Source organism: Pelmatolapia mariae, linkage group LG20 (genome assembly GCF_036321145.2).
Source record: "Pelmatolapia mariae isolate MD_Pm_ZW linkage group LG20, Pm_UMD_F_2, whole genome shotgun sequence".
NCBI lineage: Eukaryota > Metazoa > Chordata > Actinopteri > Cichliformes > Cichlidae > Pelmatolapia > Pelmatolapia mariae.
The window spans coordinates 24,504,891-24,522,428 of NC_086244.1; the positions used below are offsets into that span (position 1 = coordinate 24,504,891).

The following is a 17,538-nucleotide window of genomic DNA, read 5'->3' on the forward strand; positions in this document are numbered from 1 at the left end:
AGCTGTAAAGAGTTGGAAGAGCCATATGAAGAGCAGTTGTTGGAGTAGCACAACATATATCAGCAAACACCTGCATCACACTGAAACAAAGAACGCATACCTTTTAAATATTTTTACTTTTCATGTGGAGCATGTTTTCAAGTAATTGGCCACGAATTGTTTTTATTTTTTAAAAAAATTAATAAAGTCAGTATTTAGTGCAAAAGAGCTTTGATTTCCTTAGTAGTCTTATAAAGTTTTGAAGACACTTGGGAGGCAGGTTCTTCCAAGCATCTTTTAGTACTTGCAGCAGTTTGTCTTTGGTTTTTGTTTCCTAATGAACTTCCCAACAGACTCGATAATGTTAATGTCAAATCTCCGTCGGGGATCATATTATGTGCTTCTGTCATCGAAGATGGATTTTTTATTACTTTGAATATTTGGCAAAAAATGTCTTAACTTACATTTACTAGAAGTGATCTCCTACTTCTTCCTGGTATTGCTTGATGGACACAAATCTAAACTACTAAAGTAAGATTAAATAGAGAGCTTTAAATGCAATGATTAAACACAGAGAAAATATGGAATAGCTGTTTCTTTGTGACAGTAACTGCTATAAGGATCCAATTTAATAGCTAAATGAACATATAAAGAGACATTGTAAATATGACATTAATATAGTTGTCTGCTTTTTCTTCTGCTCTAAAAAGGTTCTAAATAACATGTTGGACAGAAAGGCTGAAAATAACAAACAAGATCCTTAAGCTTTTTATATCTTATTATACCCATATTTGTCCTTGACGCTTGAAAGCCTTATGAACAGTTATGTTGTGTGATTATACAAAAGTAAATTCAGGTCAAATGCCAGCATTCATTTCTTTTATCATGTCTTCACTCAAGTGCAAATGAAACAAAGTGGAAACATAACAAGACCTAAATTATAACTCCAGATTACATTCTGTCACATATCCATCTGCTGGCCGCTTACAGTTACTCATGGCATAATGAAGCTTAGAGCAGTAGCGACGTTATGACTTCAAAATCCCCAATGTAGACATCCTGTCTGCATAGCACCATCGCCATGGTTACACTGACTAAACACACAGAGAGACCAGCTGTACTGGCAAGGTCATGTCCCTGCTCACTGATCTCTCCCAGGGACCTAGACACACACACGCGGGTTTTCACAAACTTAAAAACGAACACACAAATGAATGCAGCATGTGCACACACTCACACACACCTTTAGACTGAAAAGCCTCATTTACACGTTCATATCTTCAGCAAGCCAATATAGGCAATATTATGTTTCTTGTGGTTTTTCTAAAAATTACATTCACATATACTGACATAATTTTACTAATGACTCTGAGCTCACGGAAATATATGGCGTCACGGCATTTTGTACACAAGAACTTGAAGAAGTGGATGCTCACACCTATGCACATTCGCACAGCCATATGCGCACAATTACCGCGTGGCTTTATAGCGCCATTGTTGTGATAGGTAATGATGAGACATGGAGGGTCAGTGCCGCATGTGAATGGGATTCTCTGTGTTGCAGCGATGGGGAGGGGCTGACTCCACATCACCTTCCCCTCTCTGAGCAAGTTTGTATGCGCGCCTCCTCGTGGGAACTTCAGCCCATTCATCATGTCTGTCTATGCTCCTGTGCCCTCTGACACATGTGTTTACCTTCGACGTGTGTGTCAGCTGTTGAGCCTATAGGTGTCTAATTATGTCAAGGCCTAGGCAGGCTCCACCCAACTCCTCCAACTCGTCCTTTGAGGTTTTGTCAATGGAGGACTTCATCACATGGAAATGCTTCCAAGTCGGTTGTTCGGTATAGTAAGGTAATGAGAGACTTCTTTCTAGATATTATAATGCGAGCCGCAAGGGTGGAAACAAATAGTCCAGAGATACATGTAAAGTTTGCTCACGCATTTAGGTTTTCAAGTTGGATACTGCTCTGCTCGGCTAACACTCTTAAAGTTTGAATACTATATTTAACTCTAAATCTTTGTAGCCATTTTCTCCTGGACTGAAATCTGCTCATGCCACAAGTTGGGCTGTTTTAACATCAATTATGGTTATTTTTTTATCGCTACTTATTAATATTTTATTGGTGCCTATAGTCAGATAGCGTGCTTGGCAAGCACCGACTTACCCATTAAATATGATTTGGAAGTTCTGCACAGTTTGTAAACCCTGGTTTGAGTTTTGCATGGCTGCTGCACAGATGTACACTCTCTGTAGGCATCAGTGTGAGAACTGCTGGGCTGAGGTACCAGTGAGGTTTCAAGAACCATGGAGTGGCTGTGAGAAGTGGCATTGTCTCCTTAAGTTAAAGTATAAGTGAGATGAAGGCTCATAAAAGTGGTGATGAACTGTGACACTCTGAGGACATCTGCTGAGGGTCGACAGTGGATATACATGTTTTGTTAAACTGATAGAGATGGAAGAGTCTTTCCAAAGAAAGACGCAATTTTTGTCCTAATCTGATAAATCACATATTGAAGTTGGAGTGAAAAAGATTTAAAAAACACACACACACGCAAAAGGAATGCAGTGATTGACAATCATAAGGAAAGACAGGGAGGCCACATCAAGGAGCCAATGGGGGAATGTTGCATGTGGAAACTGCCTTCAACTATGTACTGAGTTCCCCACTAGAGTAAAATCATTCTTTCATTGTCTCTTCCGACTTTTGCTTCATCACTCTTTTAACACTGACCTACTTAACTTCCTCTGAGTATGAAACGTTCTCCCGCCTCTCTTTTTTTTTGTCTGTTTTTGTCTTGTTTTATCCCGGGACGGGTGGAAGAGGGCCTGGAATTTATCACACATACCTAATAATTACTATCACAGGAAATGGTGCTGAGGAAATAGGTGCACCAGCGCTGCTAATTAGTGTCAGTCGCAAACACACGTGCACACGCTTGCATGCACGCGCACACACACACTTAAAGCTTATTAGTGTCGTTTGGCCAGCGTATAAGGAGAACTCTCTGGAAAGCCCATGAATGCTGATTGGCCTTAGGGAGACTAACACCCCTAAGTTTACCCGGCTGTATAAATCTCAAGACTAATTGTGTGCGCAGGAGTGGGCAATTGATTAGGCGGGCCTTGCAGCCATAAAGAGGCAGCCCAGGACACAGAGCCCAGAGGTGACCAGTGATGGCCTTCTAAACAATGGTCCTGCCCTCAGGGTCACTAAAGGAATGAAAAGAAGAAAGGGCAGTCAAGAGAGGAAGTGCTTGTGCAGGTATAAATGCTCATAAATCCAGTTAGAATTTAAAATTAGATTAATACACAACTGTGCATTTAGTTTGAAAGATGGAAGCATGAACTGAAAGTGAATAGAGAGTGTGCAGTGAGCGATTTTAGAATGGAAGAAAACCGTTTTAAATGCAGCTGCATGTAATATGTTGTTGAATGTGCTGCGTTGTAAAACACCCCTTAAAAGAGTGGCTTAGTGAAATACCCTCATGGTTTACCATTATGGGCACATGAAAAACTGGTATACCCACACAAGTGAGTCAATGAGGCTTACTGGCATATATTCACACTGTAAACACCTCCAAGCCTCTGCGGTTGGCACACACACCTGAGCTCCGGCTCCTGTTTTTCTGCTCTGTGGCTTCTCTGGCTGACGTCTGTCTGTCTTTATCTATGCGCATGAGTGTCTCATAGCGCAATATTAAGGACTTTGTGTCTGCAGCTTTACTTCTGCGCGATCTCATCTAGTGCTCTTCGGTCACAGTAACATATTGTTAAATAACACCCTAACAAAGTGTGTCGTCTTTCTGACTCTTTGTTGGTCTGACTGGAGTTTTTATTGGCCCTGCACATCTCTCAGTCTTGCTTAGATGGCTCCCAGGAGGTTTTAATAGAGAACAATGGCTGAACGGACCACTTCCCCAGCACAGGACTTCTCAAACACTGCGCTTCAGTCAGTATACACCACAGCTGCCCCTGGCACTTCTGGAACTTGTGTGTGTGTCTGATCTGGTTAATTCAGGGATATAGGCCCAAACTGTAATTATCATTATGTACTTCTCGGCAGAGGTAGGAAACAGCCCAAGCAAGTTTGGATGAGCATGTGTATCCTCACTGATCTGCACTGAATGTGTTTTTGTCTAAAGAACAACATGTGAATACATGAATTTGTGTGTGTGTGTGTGTGTGTGTGTGTGTGTGTGTGTGTGTGTGTGTGTGTGTGTGTGTGTGTACGGGTTCGTACTATCCTGGTGGGGACCAAAATCTGACTTTTACTATCCTGGTGGGGACTTTCTGCACCGTGGGGACCAAAATCCAGGTCCCCTCGGGGTTGAAAGCAATTTTCACACTCAAAATGCGGTTTTACTGTCAGGGTTACAATTAGGTTATGGTTAGGTTTAGGGTAAGGGTTAGGGTTAGGCATTCATTTTTAATGGTTAGGGTTAGGGTAAGGGGCTAGGGAAAGCATTATGTCAATGGGATGTCCCCACGAAGATAGCAAACCAGACATGTGTGTGTGTGTGTGTGTGTGTGTGTGTGTGTGTGCACGTGTGCACATGTGTGCACACAGAAGGAATGATGTGAAGAGCATGAAAGCTATTAGCAGTGAAAGATAAGCAGATTGTGCCAGTGGCTGTGTGATGATTTTTCCTGCTCTTGTTTTGGCCCTGCTCTTGTTCATTTGGTTTCTGCTAAATGGAGACATATTGGAAACATGACTGTTCTCTCGAGGCCAGTGGGTATCCAGAGTTTAAGACTAGAAAGGACAGAAGAAATATAAGAAGAAATCAGAGGAGGGGGAGAGGAAATGAAAGAAGAAGTGTGGAAAGAGAAAAAAAGAAGAAAACAAAAATGAAACCTTGAGGGAAAGGAGGTCGCTGAATTTAAGCCCGCCACTAAGACTTCAAATCTTATAAAAGCAAAGAAACCACATTTGCCTTATTTGTTTGTGGTAAGAAATTAACATTCACAAGCATCCAGACACTGTTAACTTTCACAACTCTGCAATAAAACGTTTTGTCTCATTTTTATAACATCACAGTTGCTGTCCAAAGAAAAAAACCCAAAACAAATCCCAGCAAAAAGAGAAAGAATGAAGAAAGAAAACTAAAAAAAAAAAACCTAAAAACCAAAGTTTATTTGGTACGTGCGTCACATCTATTCAGGATGGCAACCACAGTTTAATCTGTATAGTCCTTCCTCTTTAAAGCTCGCATCAATAAGACAGAAGAGGCCTTAATGTGGGCGGACAGACTGCGTAGAGACAGGACTGGTCACCGCTAAACAAACAACACAGGGATCTTGCAGAGACAAGAATGACTAGAGGGAATCTGAGCAAAGACAATGGCACGGCTTTGAGTCTGATGAAACACAGAATATTAACAGTGTGTGTGTGTAGAACTGAGGCATTAATAAATGCCTTCATAAGAGGCTGTGCATGTTTAAGTTATTATGATGTGTGAGACCTTTGTTGAAAGCATGACGTTAATATTAGGCTGTGTTTTCTTGCATTTCTCTCTGTGGGTAAGCTTACCTGTTCAAACCTTTGATGGATCCTACAGTTTTCTTTGCAAGTTAAAGATGTCTTGACGCACGCTCAATCATCCAGGAAAGGAAATTCCAGAAAGTTGATTCTGTTCTTACGGACGTGGTGAGGACTGAAGAAGTCACTTAGATGAGTGACGAAACATTTTTTGCTACTTAAAAAGAGTACGACTGCTCTCGAAAAGAGTTTATCGTACTTGATGATGATCTAAAGCAGTCGTGACCGCTGGGTTGCAGGATTTTTTGCTCCTTGTTATTTTTTTCATTTAACACTGTTATCTTTTGAATGAAGACCTACGTGCTTTTCACACATTTATATACTTTAATAAAACTCAAAACTTAAGTAAACTGTAGTGCAGCTCTTGGCGTGTCAGTGCAGTTGAACTTGAGCAGACTATCTGGCAAATGACAATATAGCTAAGACATGGACTGACTACGCCTTGAGCCTGTAAGCAAACAGAAAGAAAATGAGCACAAAACCAGCCTTCATAGTTTTTAAAAGGTTAAAACTCAATAAGAACATCAAAACAGGTCTGCTCAAATGCGTGCATCTTAAACACACATACACTTGTCACACATGATGTAATTTCAATGCAAAATCAAAAAAGAAATAACAAAAGTGAAATCTCTGTTTTTTTTTCCTGTGCTTCTTATGCTCCCTTCCCATCTGTCTTCACACACACACACACACACACACACACACACTCACAGTAACGCACACTGACGTATCTGACATGTCTCTGATCCATTCTTGACACAGGTCTTCAGGTTCAGGATTTACTGAAATCAAATGTGTGTGTTTGGCCTTAGGTTACACACTCGATTAAATTAGAGAAATGGTGCGCACATGCACGAGGGCTCAGTTACACGCACGCACGCACGCACGCACGCACGCACGCACGCACGCACGCACACACACACACACACACACACACACACACACACACACACACACACACATGCAGGAGCAGGGACCCAGATCTCTATTAAGTTAAAAAACAGAGTTGAGTGTCTTCTTCCATTGCGAGGGCTTTTATGTGATAAGATCAGCTCGGGGTGCTCTCCTATTCAAGATTCCTGAGCACATCAAACGACAGTAAACCACATCACACAGACAGGAAGAACTCAGCTCCATTAGCTTTCCCATAAAGAACGTGTGTGTATGTAAGAGGAGAGCTACATTAGCCACTACAAAAGGTTTATACACACACACACAGGACAAGCAGCGAGGAATTCATATTTACATATTCAGAAATAAATGAGTATTAAAATAATGGTAATTAATTAATGCAACTTTGGTGCAAGTATATGTGTAAGAGCACACATACTATCATTGAGCAAGACTAGGCAGCCATCGTGAAATACCTTTCACCTTTGGTCACCTTTTTTGTGGAGTTATTTTGAAGCCTTATCTAAATTGACTTAAATCTCCGTGGTCACGGGGGCTTGAAAACTGCATGTACTGCACTGCGTGAATCAAATCACCAGTCAAGTCAGTCTTAAAATTAGGTTTTTAGCTTTTTCATTTTTCCTGTGGAAGTTGTACTTCTACCACAGTCTTTGCTGTTGTGGGAATCCTTCCGTAGATCTAAATTGAGAATTCTTTGAGTGCCATTGAGGCTTGTTGAAACCTCTTTGGGGGCCTCTGTAGAAGAAACACACTCGCAGCACCGTTCCATCTCTTCGTCCTGTCGTCATGCACTTTTTACACAAAGTGATGTCTCTCTTATGAGGTGTTTAGTGACGGAAGGCCAAAGAGACGCCCAAAAACAGCAAGAGAGAGGCAGGAAGACAAAGAGAGAGGAGCGCAAGGGTTGGGGGCAGAAAGAGAAAGGGGTTGACCAAGATTGAGTTTACCCGTTTTTCTTACATTGATTTGAAACAGATCTTCACTTTGTCTCCTGTCCAAGCCACAAGCAATGAGATATCAACCTCTGCTCAGGCTCCAGGGGATCTAATTCAAAATGAATGTCCATCAGTTTATGTCTGACTTTACTTGTTTACTATACAGAAAGGAATTGAGAATTAGGTAGCAGAAATGTAAAGCATGTAATGTTTTAAATTGCACCAAACAATAGAAGAGAAAGTAGAACAAGAAGGATTGTTGTCATAGTTTGGGTAAAAACAAATGTCTCTTTGACAGGATGAAATGAAGAGACAGGGCCCACCCTGACTCTCAAACTAAACCATCTTAATTTATATTAATCCAAAGGATTAGACTGCCTGCTAGCATTACAAGCCTTTCCTTGCCAGTCAGCAGTGTTCTGCTGTCTGAGATTAACATTTTATGCTGAAAGACGACATAAACGCAAATGGTATTGTTGCCACAAATGTCACAGAGGATAAGTGCACGGAGCAGAGCACAAATGTAGCAGAGGCTAACCTCTTAGTGTGAGTTGTGGATGTTGGATGGTAGTGCAAAATGCGTAAGTAGAGAGGGAAATTAGTAGATGGTGAGGGGAAATCAGAGGGTGTTCAGAGAGTTATGCACTATGGCAGGCCTAATTGCTTGTGGCTCCTGTTGTGTGTTTGGCTTTGTTTGAGCATGTCCAATATAACCAGTCACAAGGGAGCCTCTGCCAGAGCAAACACACACTCTAACACAAGCCTGAACCATAGAGAACGCTTTTATGGTGCTGAAGATCTCAGTAACGTGACACCTAGGGCAAACACTGAGTAATAAAGCAATTGCGGAACATTGTTTAGGTCCTCCTCCTGGCATGGTTTGTTTATCAGACTCAGAGTGTCTCAGTTTCCTAACATCAGTGTCCTGACATGTCACTCCGGGAGCTCAGTGCATGATAAACTTGTGAATGTGTACACGGACACATTGGCAAAAACAGAACCGAGCGGGATAAACACTGAAAGCTTTCATACACATATACAGAGAAACACAAGCCCACGTGTCTGCACGCACACCGCACTGTAGACATCTTGACATGTCAGTCACAGGCTTTTCGTGCCAATTTTTCCCCAAACTTCTAAGCAATTTCCTGGTATGTCTGACTGCATGACTGCAGATAAAAGAGCAATAAACATATCTTTCTTGCATGCTAAAATGCTCCTCACCTTCTTTCAGTGTTGCTGTTCTGTGACGCAGAAAGATGTCACAATGTTTGCACACGTGTCTGCACCCTTGCAGCGGATCTTCTGTAGCACCGAGGTGGTCTCCAGGCCTTTTTCAGACAAAAGAAAAAGAAAAAAGAAAGCTGTTTGTTAATGCATGCTATATCATCACTGTATAGCTCTAAAATGAGACCTTTATTTTTTATTTTTTTAGTTGTAAGTAATGTTTTAAACCTTTTCTGAGCTCTTTTCCCATCTGTAATACCGTCTTTCTCTAGTATATCAGCGTGTTTTTCTTTAAGATCCAGGAAACACAAAAACACACCCGCATTTTCTCTGCCATGTCAAACAGTCAGATTTAGTGTTAGGGAATTCACAGAGGGAAAGGGAAGACATCCACACGTGACACATAGATTGTTGAAGCTTTATTTTTATATGGGTGATTTTTAAAACAGGATTCTTTAGATTAACTCTGCAAACAGTAGGACTCCTACTGACATTTGGGCTGTATTATACCTGAACACATTGTCAGAATGGCTTTGACAAAGAGCAGCTAAGTAGTGGGTGAGGGTGAGAGACCACAAACCAAAAAAAAAAAAAAAAGATCCCACTCTCAGCCACAACTTTCCAGTGTTAATGGAGCAACATCACATATCTACACAGAACAACACAGTACTAGCTGCTTCCTCACAGGATGCACACACACTTGCATACATACTGTGTATGCGGTTTGAATTTCTTTTTATCTTTGACATTTAATGTAGCCCTCATAAGGTGCCCAACGTATATTTAGAACAACATTATAATGAACATAAACTCCTCAGACTCTTAAAATTAAATTGAGATGACCACAAAGTGATAATTTAATAGTAAAGGAGTAAAAAAAAGAAAGAAAAAAAAAACAATTCATACAGACACACAATCTCCTATATGTAATCATAGCCAGGAAAAGGACTCAGTTGAAGCCATTATTAAAATAACTGTGATGTAATGTGCCAAGGGAGCTGAGTTGGATGTGTATGTTATCTATCTGGAAATCAGTGAGTCTGTCAGCAGCATGTAACTGCACACTGCCACAGGTCTCTTTATTAAAAAACAGATGTATGCTGGAATTTATGCACAGGTGTGGTGGAGGGCCAGCAGAGCATTTATGACATTGTGTGTGTTTATCTATGAATATTGTGTGTGGATTCATTTATAATTCCAATGCATGAGAAAAGTAGTCTGCAGACAAACCATGAGACAAAAAGGGAAACTGGTCTCGATGGGAGCAGCTCAAGGTTAGGAAAAGAAAGTTCCCCTCTCTGCTGCAATTATCAAGAGGCACACACTTTTGCTGTTTCATGCTTGCATGTGCATTTATGCGCCTGTGTGTCGGCACTTGCAGCTTTAATTTTCATACCCTCATAAAGTTTGCAAACCCACACACACACTCAGTCTTACAAGAAGTCATACAAGAAGTGGAATAATGAGAAGAGTACAAGCTGTGCCAGTGTGTCTTTTCACACGAACCTTATTCACAACAGCTATACTTTTGAGGTAGCGGGTGGGGGATGTGTGTATTGGGAATTCACACCAACTGGCGAACAGGCACATTCAGTGACACAACAGACTAAATGTCCCAGAGGCCATCATCTGTCTGCACTAGCTTCAAAGTACAAATTACCCAGATTACAGAGCGGCGTGGTTGTATGTGTCTGTATGTGTGAGACTGTGTATGTAGGTGTGTTCTTGTGTCTACCTGCGTGTCCATTGTGCACTGGTGCAAGTCATTGTGTCTGCAAATGCTGAATCCCATGAGTTTGTCTGACTGTGTGCTTTCGCATGTGCATGCCTGTGTGTGTGCGTGAGAGCCATAGAGAGAACATGCTGAAATATGTATTCCTGTTTTTACTGACTGGGAAATAATAGTGACTTTTTTTTTTTAAATCAGAAGGCCAGGTAGTAATCATGTTTCCCTTTGATCCCATGATCCTCACTGATCTGTCTAAATATACAGCAGACTTGTCCAGACCTGGCTACAACTCTTCTAATCAACACCCTCACCTAGACCCCTGTGTGTGTACATTTGTGTATTTCATAGACTTTCTGTCTGGCCCCATATTTTATGATGTATATGGGTACAACTCATTACTTCTATGTAATTAAATTTCATAACCGGTTTCGTAAAACACAACTCTGTCACAGCATTTATTTACTGTTAATTCTTTGAAAGGAGCTGTTTTAGTAGAGAGCACAGTCTAGTTATGCAGCTTTTATAATCCCTGAGCTCATGTGGCTGTGATTGGAAATAACTCCGATTGGCTGATGGAGTGTGGGGTGAATGTTAGTGTGACCTTGTGTGTCCTTTACACAGTGACGGGAAATAGACGAGTGTAAGCTCCAACGAAAGCTATAATTCTGAGAGTAATACCGGCCAAAGGAGAGTACACACATCTTCTTTATCACGCACACGTACATACACAGTTTGCTTAGAGTAAAGTCCTAGCTGTGCTGTAGTAACCACATTAATTGGGTTGTGTAATTGTCTGGCAAAGCATTGTGGGAAACAGCCCATACAGATCTGTCCCTTCACCTCAAACTGCTTTTTAAACACGGACCTATCGTCATGACAGTCCTGTCCAGAAAAATGCTGAACATGTGTGTGTGTCTGATTTAATGCCTATGTCTTTTTGTGATCCCCTGTTTGTGTGTGTGTGTGTGTGCGTGTCTATTGCTTCTTTAAGGGAAGTGAGTGTGGTGGCCTCCCATTCCACCGCATGTCGGCTGTGGTTCAGCTGTGGTCCACCGCCAGGGCCTGCATTTGGAACTCAGAGAAAATACACCAGGGGTACTCGCTCTCACTGTTTTGTGGACCCGTCTTTCATCGGTTTGTGTGTACATGTGTATTTTGGGTGAAGCTTTGTATGTGTGTATGTGTTATAGTGCACCACAATGTTGGACTCTCTGCCCCTGACATTTTTAAGGCCTTTTGGCCCCGCGTCATGAGTGCGCACTGTATTTCCAGGCTGAAGTTAGATGACCGGAGTGAGAGAGAACCCATGCCGAGGACAGGAAAGGCAAGGGGAATGAGGGGAGAGAGGAAAGCAAGGCGGGTAATTGAAGGTTTGAGGGTAATATTTAGGCCAAGGATGGCTGTTTCAACGTGTTTGCGTAACCTCCTTGAACTTAATATTTAGCCCCACTTTGGAGTGAGTATAGGGCACGCCAGAGCAGAATAGAGAATGATAGAGGGAGAGAGATACCGAATGATAGAGAGGTCCAAGTCCATGGCGGAGGTAATTCCATTCTCTTCTGTAAAGAATTGCTCCTCTCTTTGATTAGGAAGAGAAAGGGAGGAGAGAAGGAGTGATGGAATGAGGCCTGAGAAAGAGAAAAAGATATTTCCTGTTCAAAGGCCTGTGATGATCTGTTGGACAGAGGGTTATTATAATGCAGTGGAACATACAAGGCCATAAAGACAGCATTTAAATGACGCAATGCAGAAGGTGTTTCTTTGGAGTTTTCAGCTGACTTTAAAGACAGTGTAGAGTAGATCTGGTGCAGAAAGAAAAGGAAAGTGGTTAAGCAATAATTATCAATGGATTCTAGCTTAGCTCTAACTTTGCAGCAGATTAATGATTTTTGATTGCAGAGGGTTGCACACACTTCAGAAGAAATGTGAAAATGTCATGGGGATCCTGAAAAGAATCATTTTTCAAATTTTTAATCAATGAATGATTAATATTTTGTATTGAGGAAACCAAGGTGGCTTTTATTCTTATATATGAAAAAAAAATAAAACACAGTTTCTTTTCTATGTGCATTATGTACAGTTTCATATTATGATGCTGAAGAATGGAGTGTCTTAACATATAACTATTTATACACTGACTATTATACACTTTCTATTACTGCATATGCATGCATACTTCTCCCTCCCTCAGTGTAGGTGTGAATGTGTGTGTCTTCTTACAGTAGTGTGACTGAAGCTATGTTACTCATTCTCTTACCCTCACCTCTCCGTCAGATGACAGGCAGCTTTAAAGAATCCAGCTGCTGTGTATATGTGTGTCTGTGCCTGTCTGTGTGTGAGACAGAGGAGCTTTACACGTGTGTGGTACAGTACAGCCTCCTGTCTTGTTTCTTGCGCCTTGGGGAAACACTGTCAGTCAGTCAGCTGAATGACAATAAAGACAGAACAAACCTCCCTTTAAGCGAATGGAAAGCCCTGCTCTGCTATTAGTAGGTTTCAGTTAGAAGTTAGGCAGGCCCTAGTGTCAGAGAGCTCTTGTGATTGGTTAAAGCTTTGACTTATCTGATATGGTTTGTGTCTTTATCACACTCACACAATGAGGTTACACTGGGAAATCTATGCCTGCACACAAACTTACTTGGCCAAGCTCACATGGGCACACATGGAGCTATCCAGAAAAGATGCATATTGTTTTAACAACATTGCTAATTTACCTGGGACTTAGCTGATCACCACAAGGTGAGAAAATAAGGCTGGACATAACAGAGCAGATATAATGCAATTAGTTGTTTTGTGGTTGCATTTATAAAATAATAGTTCAATGTTTTATTCAATACATTGATTTGCTTTAATACTAAAAAGTGCAGATTGATGCTCGTCTTAGATCTGTGTGCTTTTAAAGTGCAAGATTCAGGATATGTTCAGCTAAGTTTGTCTGCTCTGTTCTTTGCCCTCTATAGAGTTGATTGTTGGCTGTGGGCAGACAAGTCTAAGATTTGTACAAACTTTGCAACTTTATTGTTACAATAAGATGGTGGGATACACATCCAAGCTCACTGCATCTGGCTATTTTCTGGAAAGAATAAGTTCCACCAAGTACCTTTATAGAAAACCCTAATTAACTTTTGAAGTGTTTTTGAGATATTGGTTGGCATTAGTGAGGCTAGGTGTTCTCCTTAGGCCTCATTCACCAATATGTGTATGTATGTGCATGGTATGTTCTTACCCTGTGCAAAAAATAACTGCACATGCAAAATTATTACTGTGTGCACTGACCAGTTTTGTTCTTACCACCATGTGGGTGTTAGTGAATCATTCTGATCAATCACACCAAATAAATCAGCATGCTCATGCATTCTGCATACTAGCTGCATACTGTCATGCCCCCCCCCCCCGTTTCTCTATAAAAAGAAACACGTTTACCTCGGGGTGAAGGGAAGAAAGTGGATGTTGCAAGAGAGAAAACTGCAACACTAAGAAAAAAAAGAAGGAGAAGGTCTGAAAATGTGGTGTTGGTGTTGGATGCCAGAAAAGACATACCTTTCCAAAGTGATGATGGTTGAGAAAAAACAAACAAAACAAAACCAAGACTCGGGCTTGGAAAAAAAAACCCAAAAAACAGGGGTATAGCATATCGTTTACCCTGAAACACTCACTTTGGCTAAAGAACAACAAAGAAGATTTCTGACAGTAAAGATGACATAGAAAAACTGATCATAAGAAAAAGATGGTAACTGGTGGAGGACAAGAAATACCTGATCTGTGGGGATGGAGAAGAAATTCATGGCAATTATTGAAAAACATCCATATTCTTGAGCATTAAGATGGTAGGATTACTAAGTCTGTCAAATTAACGCATTGGCAAAATTGCAAAAATGCACCGACAGAAGACGAATGTTCTGCAGGTAATGATGCGTTAATATCTAAACAGTGATTCAGTCAGTTCATTTCAGTCATGCATATACTGGTCAAAAACAAGGAGTGGTGTGAATGGGGGGTAGTCTGCTAAGAGAAATAATACACTGTAACTGCAGGTGTTAGAGAAGCAGTGTTGTAATTCAAATGTTGGAGGCAGCTTAATGAGAATTTTCAATATAAAGGAAATATCTGTTAAAAAATGCTGTGACTGTTCGGAGTCTCCTCCTTTCTCTGACACTCAGTTAAGTTTAGTATATAAGTTATAAGTCCTACAAATACGATCTAAAATAAGGCCACCCACAAAAATACCTTAGAGTTGCAAAACTGACATTTTGCCTCTTTTTAGTAAATACTAGCAGTAGCTTTTTAAATCCAAAAGCAGGATTGTGATAGATTTGTTTGTAGAGCACAAATAATTTCATGCACATTTGTGCGTGAAAGGTTTGTATTCATGGTTTACTCACAGATTTGTGCTTGAGCTCTGATTCTGAATGAGGTCCCTTGTTCTCAGTTGTTATTCTAAGCAATCAACCTGAGTAGAGGTTCACACTTTATGCACAGATATGAGACTGATATTGTTGTTATATCGAGTGTAGTCACCCTCCATCGAGTTTTACGAAACACACCTTGATACTTTGGTATTTTTTCGATCTGTCTGTAAGAGAGATAAAGAAACAAACAAACAGCACTGAAAATATACGGCCACCTCAACTTGGCATTAATGTTAATTTACATTCTTGCTTCTTTTTGATGTCGGTGTTGCCTTTGCAAATTTTTGTTTCAAGACCGAATGCACTTTTCATCTCCTTTGTCTGCAATCACACAGCCACCTGGTCTCCTGCACTCTTTTCCTCTCCGTCTGAGTCTCTCTATCTCTCTCCCCCCTCTTTCTTTCTGGAATGCAGCGGTGGCCGTCTGGTCCTGCTCATCTCTGGGAGCAGTCAGCCATCTCTCCTCGTCCCTGCTCCAACTCTAAACATTTGGCTAGTTTTGGCAGATTTGTTGATTTTTGTCCCCTCGTATTTTCCCTCTTGTTGCTGTAAAACTGATACATACTCTTTCAATTAGACTCCCACCACCACCCACCAGTCAGAGCACTAGTGTGGGAGTGGGGGTTAGCAGAGTAAGTGCGTTGTATATTTTATTAGTGAAGTGAAAACACACATAACCTGGTCTAGTTCTGGGAGAACCATCTGCTGTCATGTTTTTTTCTTGGGAAGCGCAGCTCAAGGTTAGCATGTGAAATTTGAAGCTCACAATTTACATGTAATGACCTATATACATAAAGCAACTGCTCCAAAGGAACAAACAAGACAGTCATGCAAGTTTTATTTGTGGTGGGTTTGGATAAATCCTACCTTGTAGATTAAGATAAATAAAGGCTTAAATCCGTCCGAGCATACAAAAGGAAGCGGATAATAGGTGGATCTTGCATGTGGCTGCAGGTTAGCTGCTACAGGTTAGCATGGAGCTAATCCAAACCAAGGCAGCCAAAATTAGGACCTCATAAAAATAAATTTTACCCACATTTAAAGTTAAGACACGGCTTTATCCTCTCAACTGGCTTTGCAGAAAGCTTACCAAATGTAGGTTGAGCGTGTGTTTTATGTTGGACATAGACATTTTTCCTACCTTCTTAGCTGTAAATAACACATGACTCCAAGACCATAAATAATAGTGTCACTCAACCATGCCCCATTCTCATGTCCTCTGCTTGCTCTCACCACAGGCTTCTAGAACTGCCTAGACAGGGGCCCCCAGACTTGTGCTGCACCTTTACACACCCACAATCAAGAAACCACCATAAAATGCCCTAGGAATGTTTCTGCAGAGCCGGACAGTTAAGTGGTGGAAAGGCATGATCACAAATGGGAAGATGTCATAATAGATGGTTTGGGAGTAGATATTAGTGGACTCCCCGTGTTTTTGCAAACAAAATACATCATACATGCACATATGGAGATGAAAGCACAAATACATTTATGCACAGGCAAATACATGCACACATGAATATGCAGCACATGCACACACTGCACTTAGGGGTAGACAGTATTGATGGTTCCCTTGGGCATCGCACAGACGCATCTGTTTCTGTCCGGCTGACTCTCCACACTCATAATTTCAAGTAAGTCATAACACAAATTATAAACACATATCCCTCAACCGTGACACCTAGGAATAACAACATGCAGTGCGCTGAGCTGATTTAGGGTATGCTGGGACTCCTAAATCTTTACCTTTGCTCCTTTCTTCCCTTCCTCCTCTCCTCTCCACTTCTCTCCCCTTCTTTTCTTCCCTCTTTACTCTCTCTCATGTAACACAGGTGGCACTCCGTCTTGTCAAACATGTACTCCCTTTCTTCTGCTACCTTCATCTCTTGCCATCTTTTTTATTGTTTGTTTTTTTTTCACATTGACACATTGAGTATGGCATCCCTTCTCTCCAACTCCACGGTATCTCTTCACATCAAAACCTCACTCTTTGATGTGCCTATGTGCGAACGTACCCAGTTTCATGCTCACTCTTAACCCCATCTTAACCCCTTTTGTCTCCCAGAAATCTGCCTGACCTGACAGTGTACCGCGTGCCTTTGTAAAGCGCTCTGAGCAGCAGCTCCACCTCGAAGATATCTTCATCACCTCTTCTGTCTCCTTGTGCCTCACATCTCAACTTCTTCTTCTTTCACTTTTTATTTCCATATAGTCTTGCCCCCTCCCCCCCAACACACACACACTTCACATCACACAGTCATGTACTTTAGCCATCCATCTCCCACCTCTGTAGATTCAAATGTCTCAATATGTCCCAGGGACCGTGAAGGTTCAATTGGAATCACATGTTGTAGCCGAGCTGAGAATTTCACCCCTTATAAATAAAATGTCAGTACAGCTGTTCTGCAGAACCTCGCATTTTTTCTCACAATACCAAAACTATAGTTGAGCTATGGGAGATCTTTATTTAAGGCTGCGCAGTTGTTTGTCTGAGCATCGTGTTTATCATGTCAGCTAAAATACAGTTACCTCGCAGAGGAGCTTTTTGACACCAGGGATCCAGCAGTTGGATTTATATGTCCTTTTATTAGCGTACCTCATGACCTTCCAATGCTTGGGGTTTGACTTTTATGAAGACTAATCACAAGTTTGTCATGAAAAACCATTTCATTGTCACCCTTTCAATTGGGGGGGAAATGAAGATAATCCTTTGTTTGTCTGGGACAGGCCAAGTCAAAGTTAAGCAGGGAGTAAGACAAGAGAGGAGGAAAGAAAGAGGGTTCACCCACTCAAGATCAGCCAGCA

General features: G+C 41.2%; 1 protein-coding gene across 1 annotated transcript in view; it reads left to right on the top strand.

Annotated features, from left to right (window-relative positions):
- LOC134619253 (ERC protein 2-like) overlaps positions 1-17,538 on the top strand; it is a 112,960-nt gene that overhangs the window by 87,907 nt on the left and 7,515 nt on the right. The window contains exon 14 of the mRNA XM_063465021.1: positions 15,972-16,007. Coding sequence (XP_063321091.1) covers positions 15,972-16,007 — 36 coding nt within the window. The remainder of the gene's footprint in view (positions 1-15,971; positions 16,008-17,538) is intronic.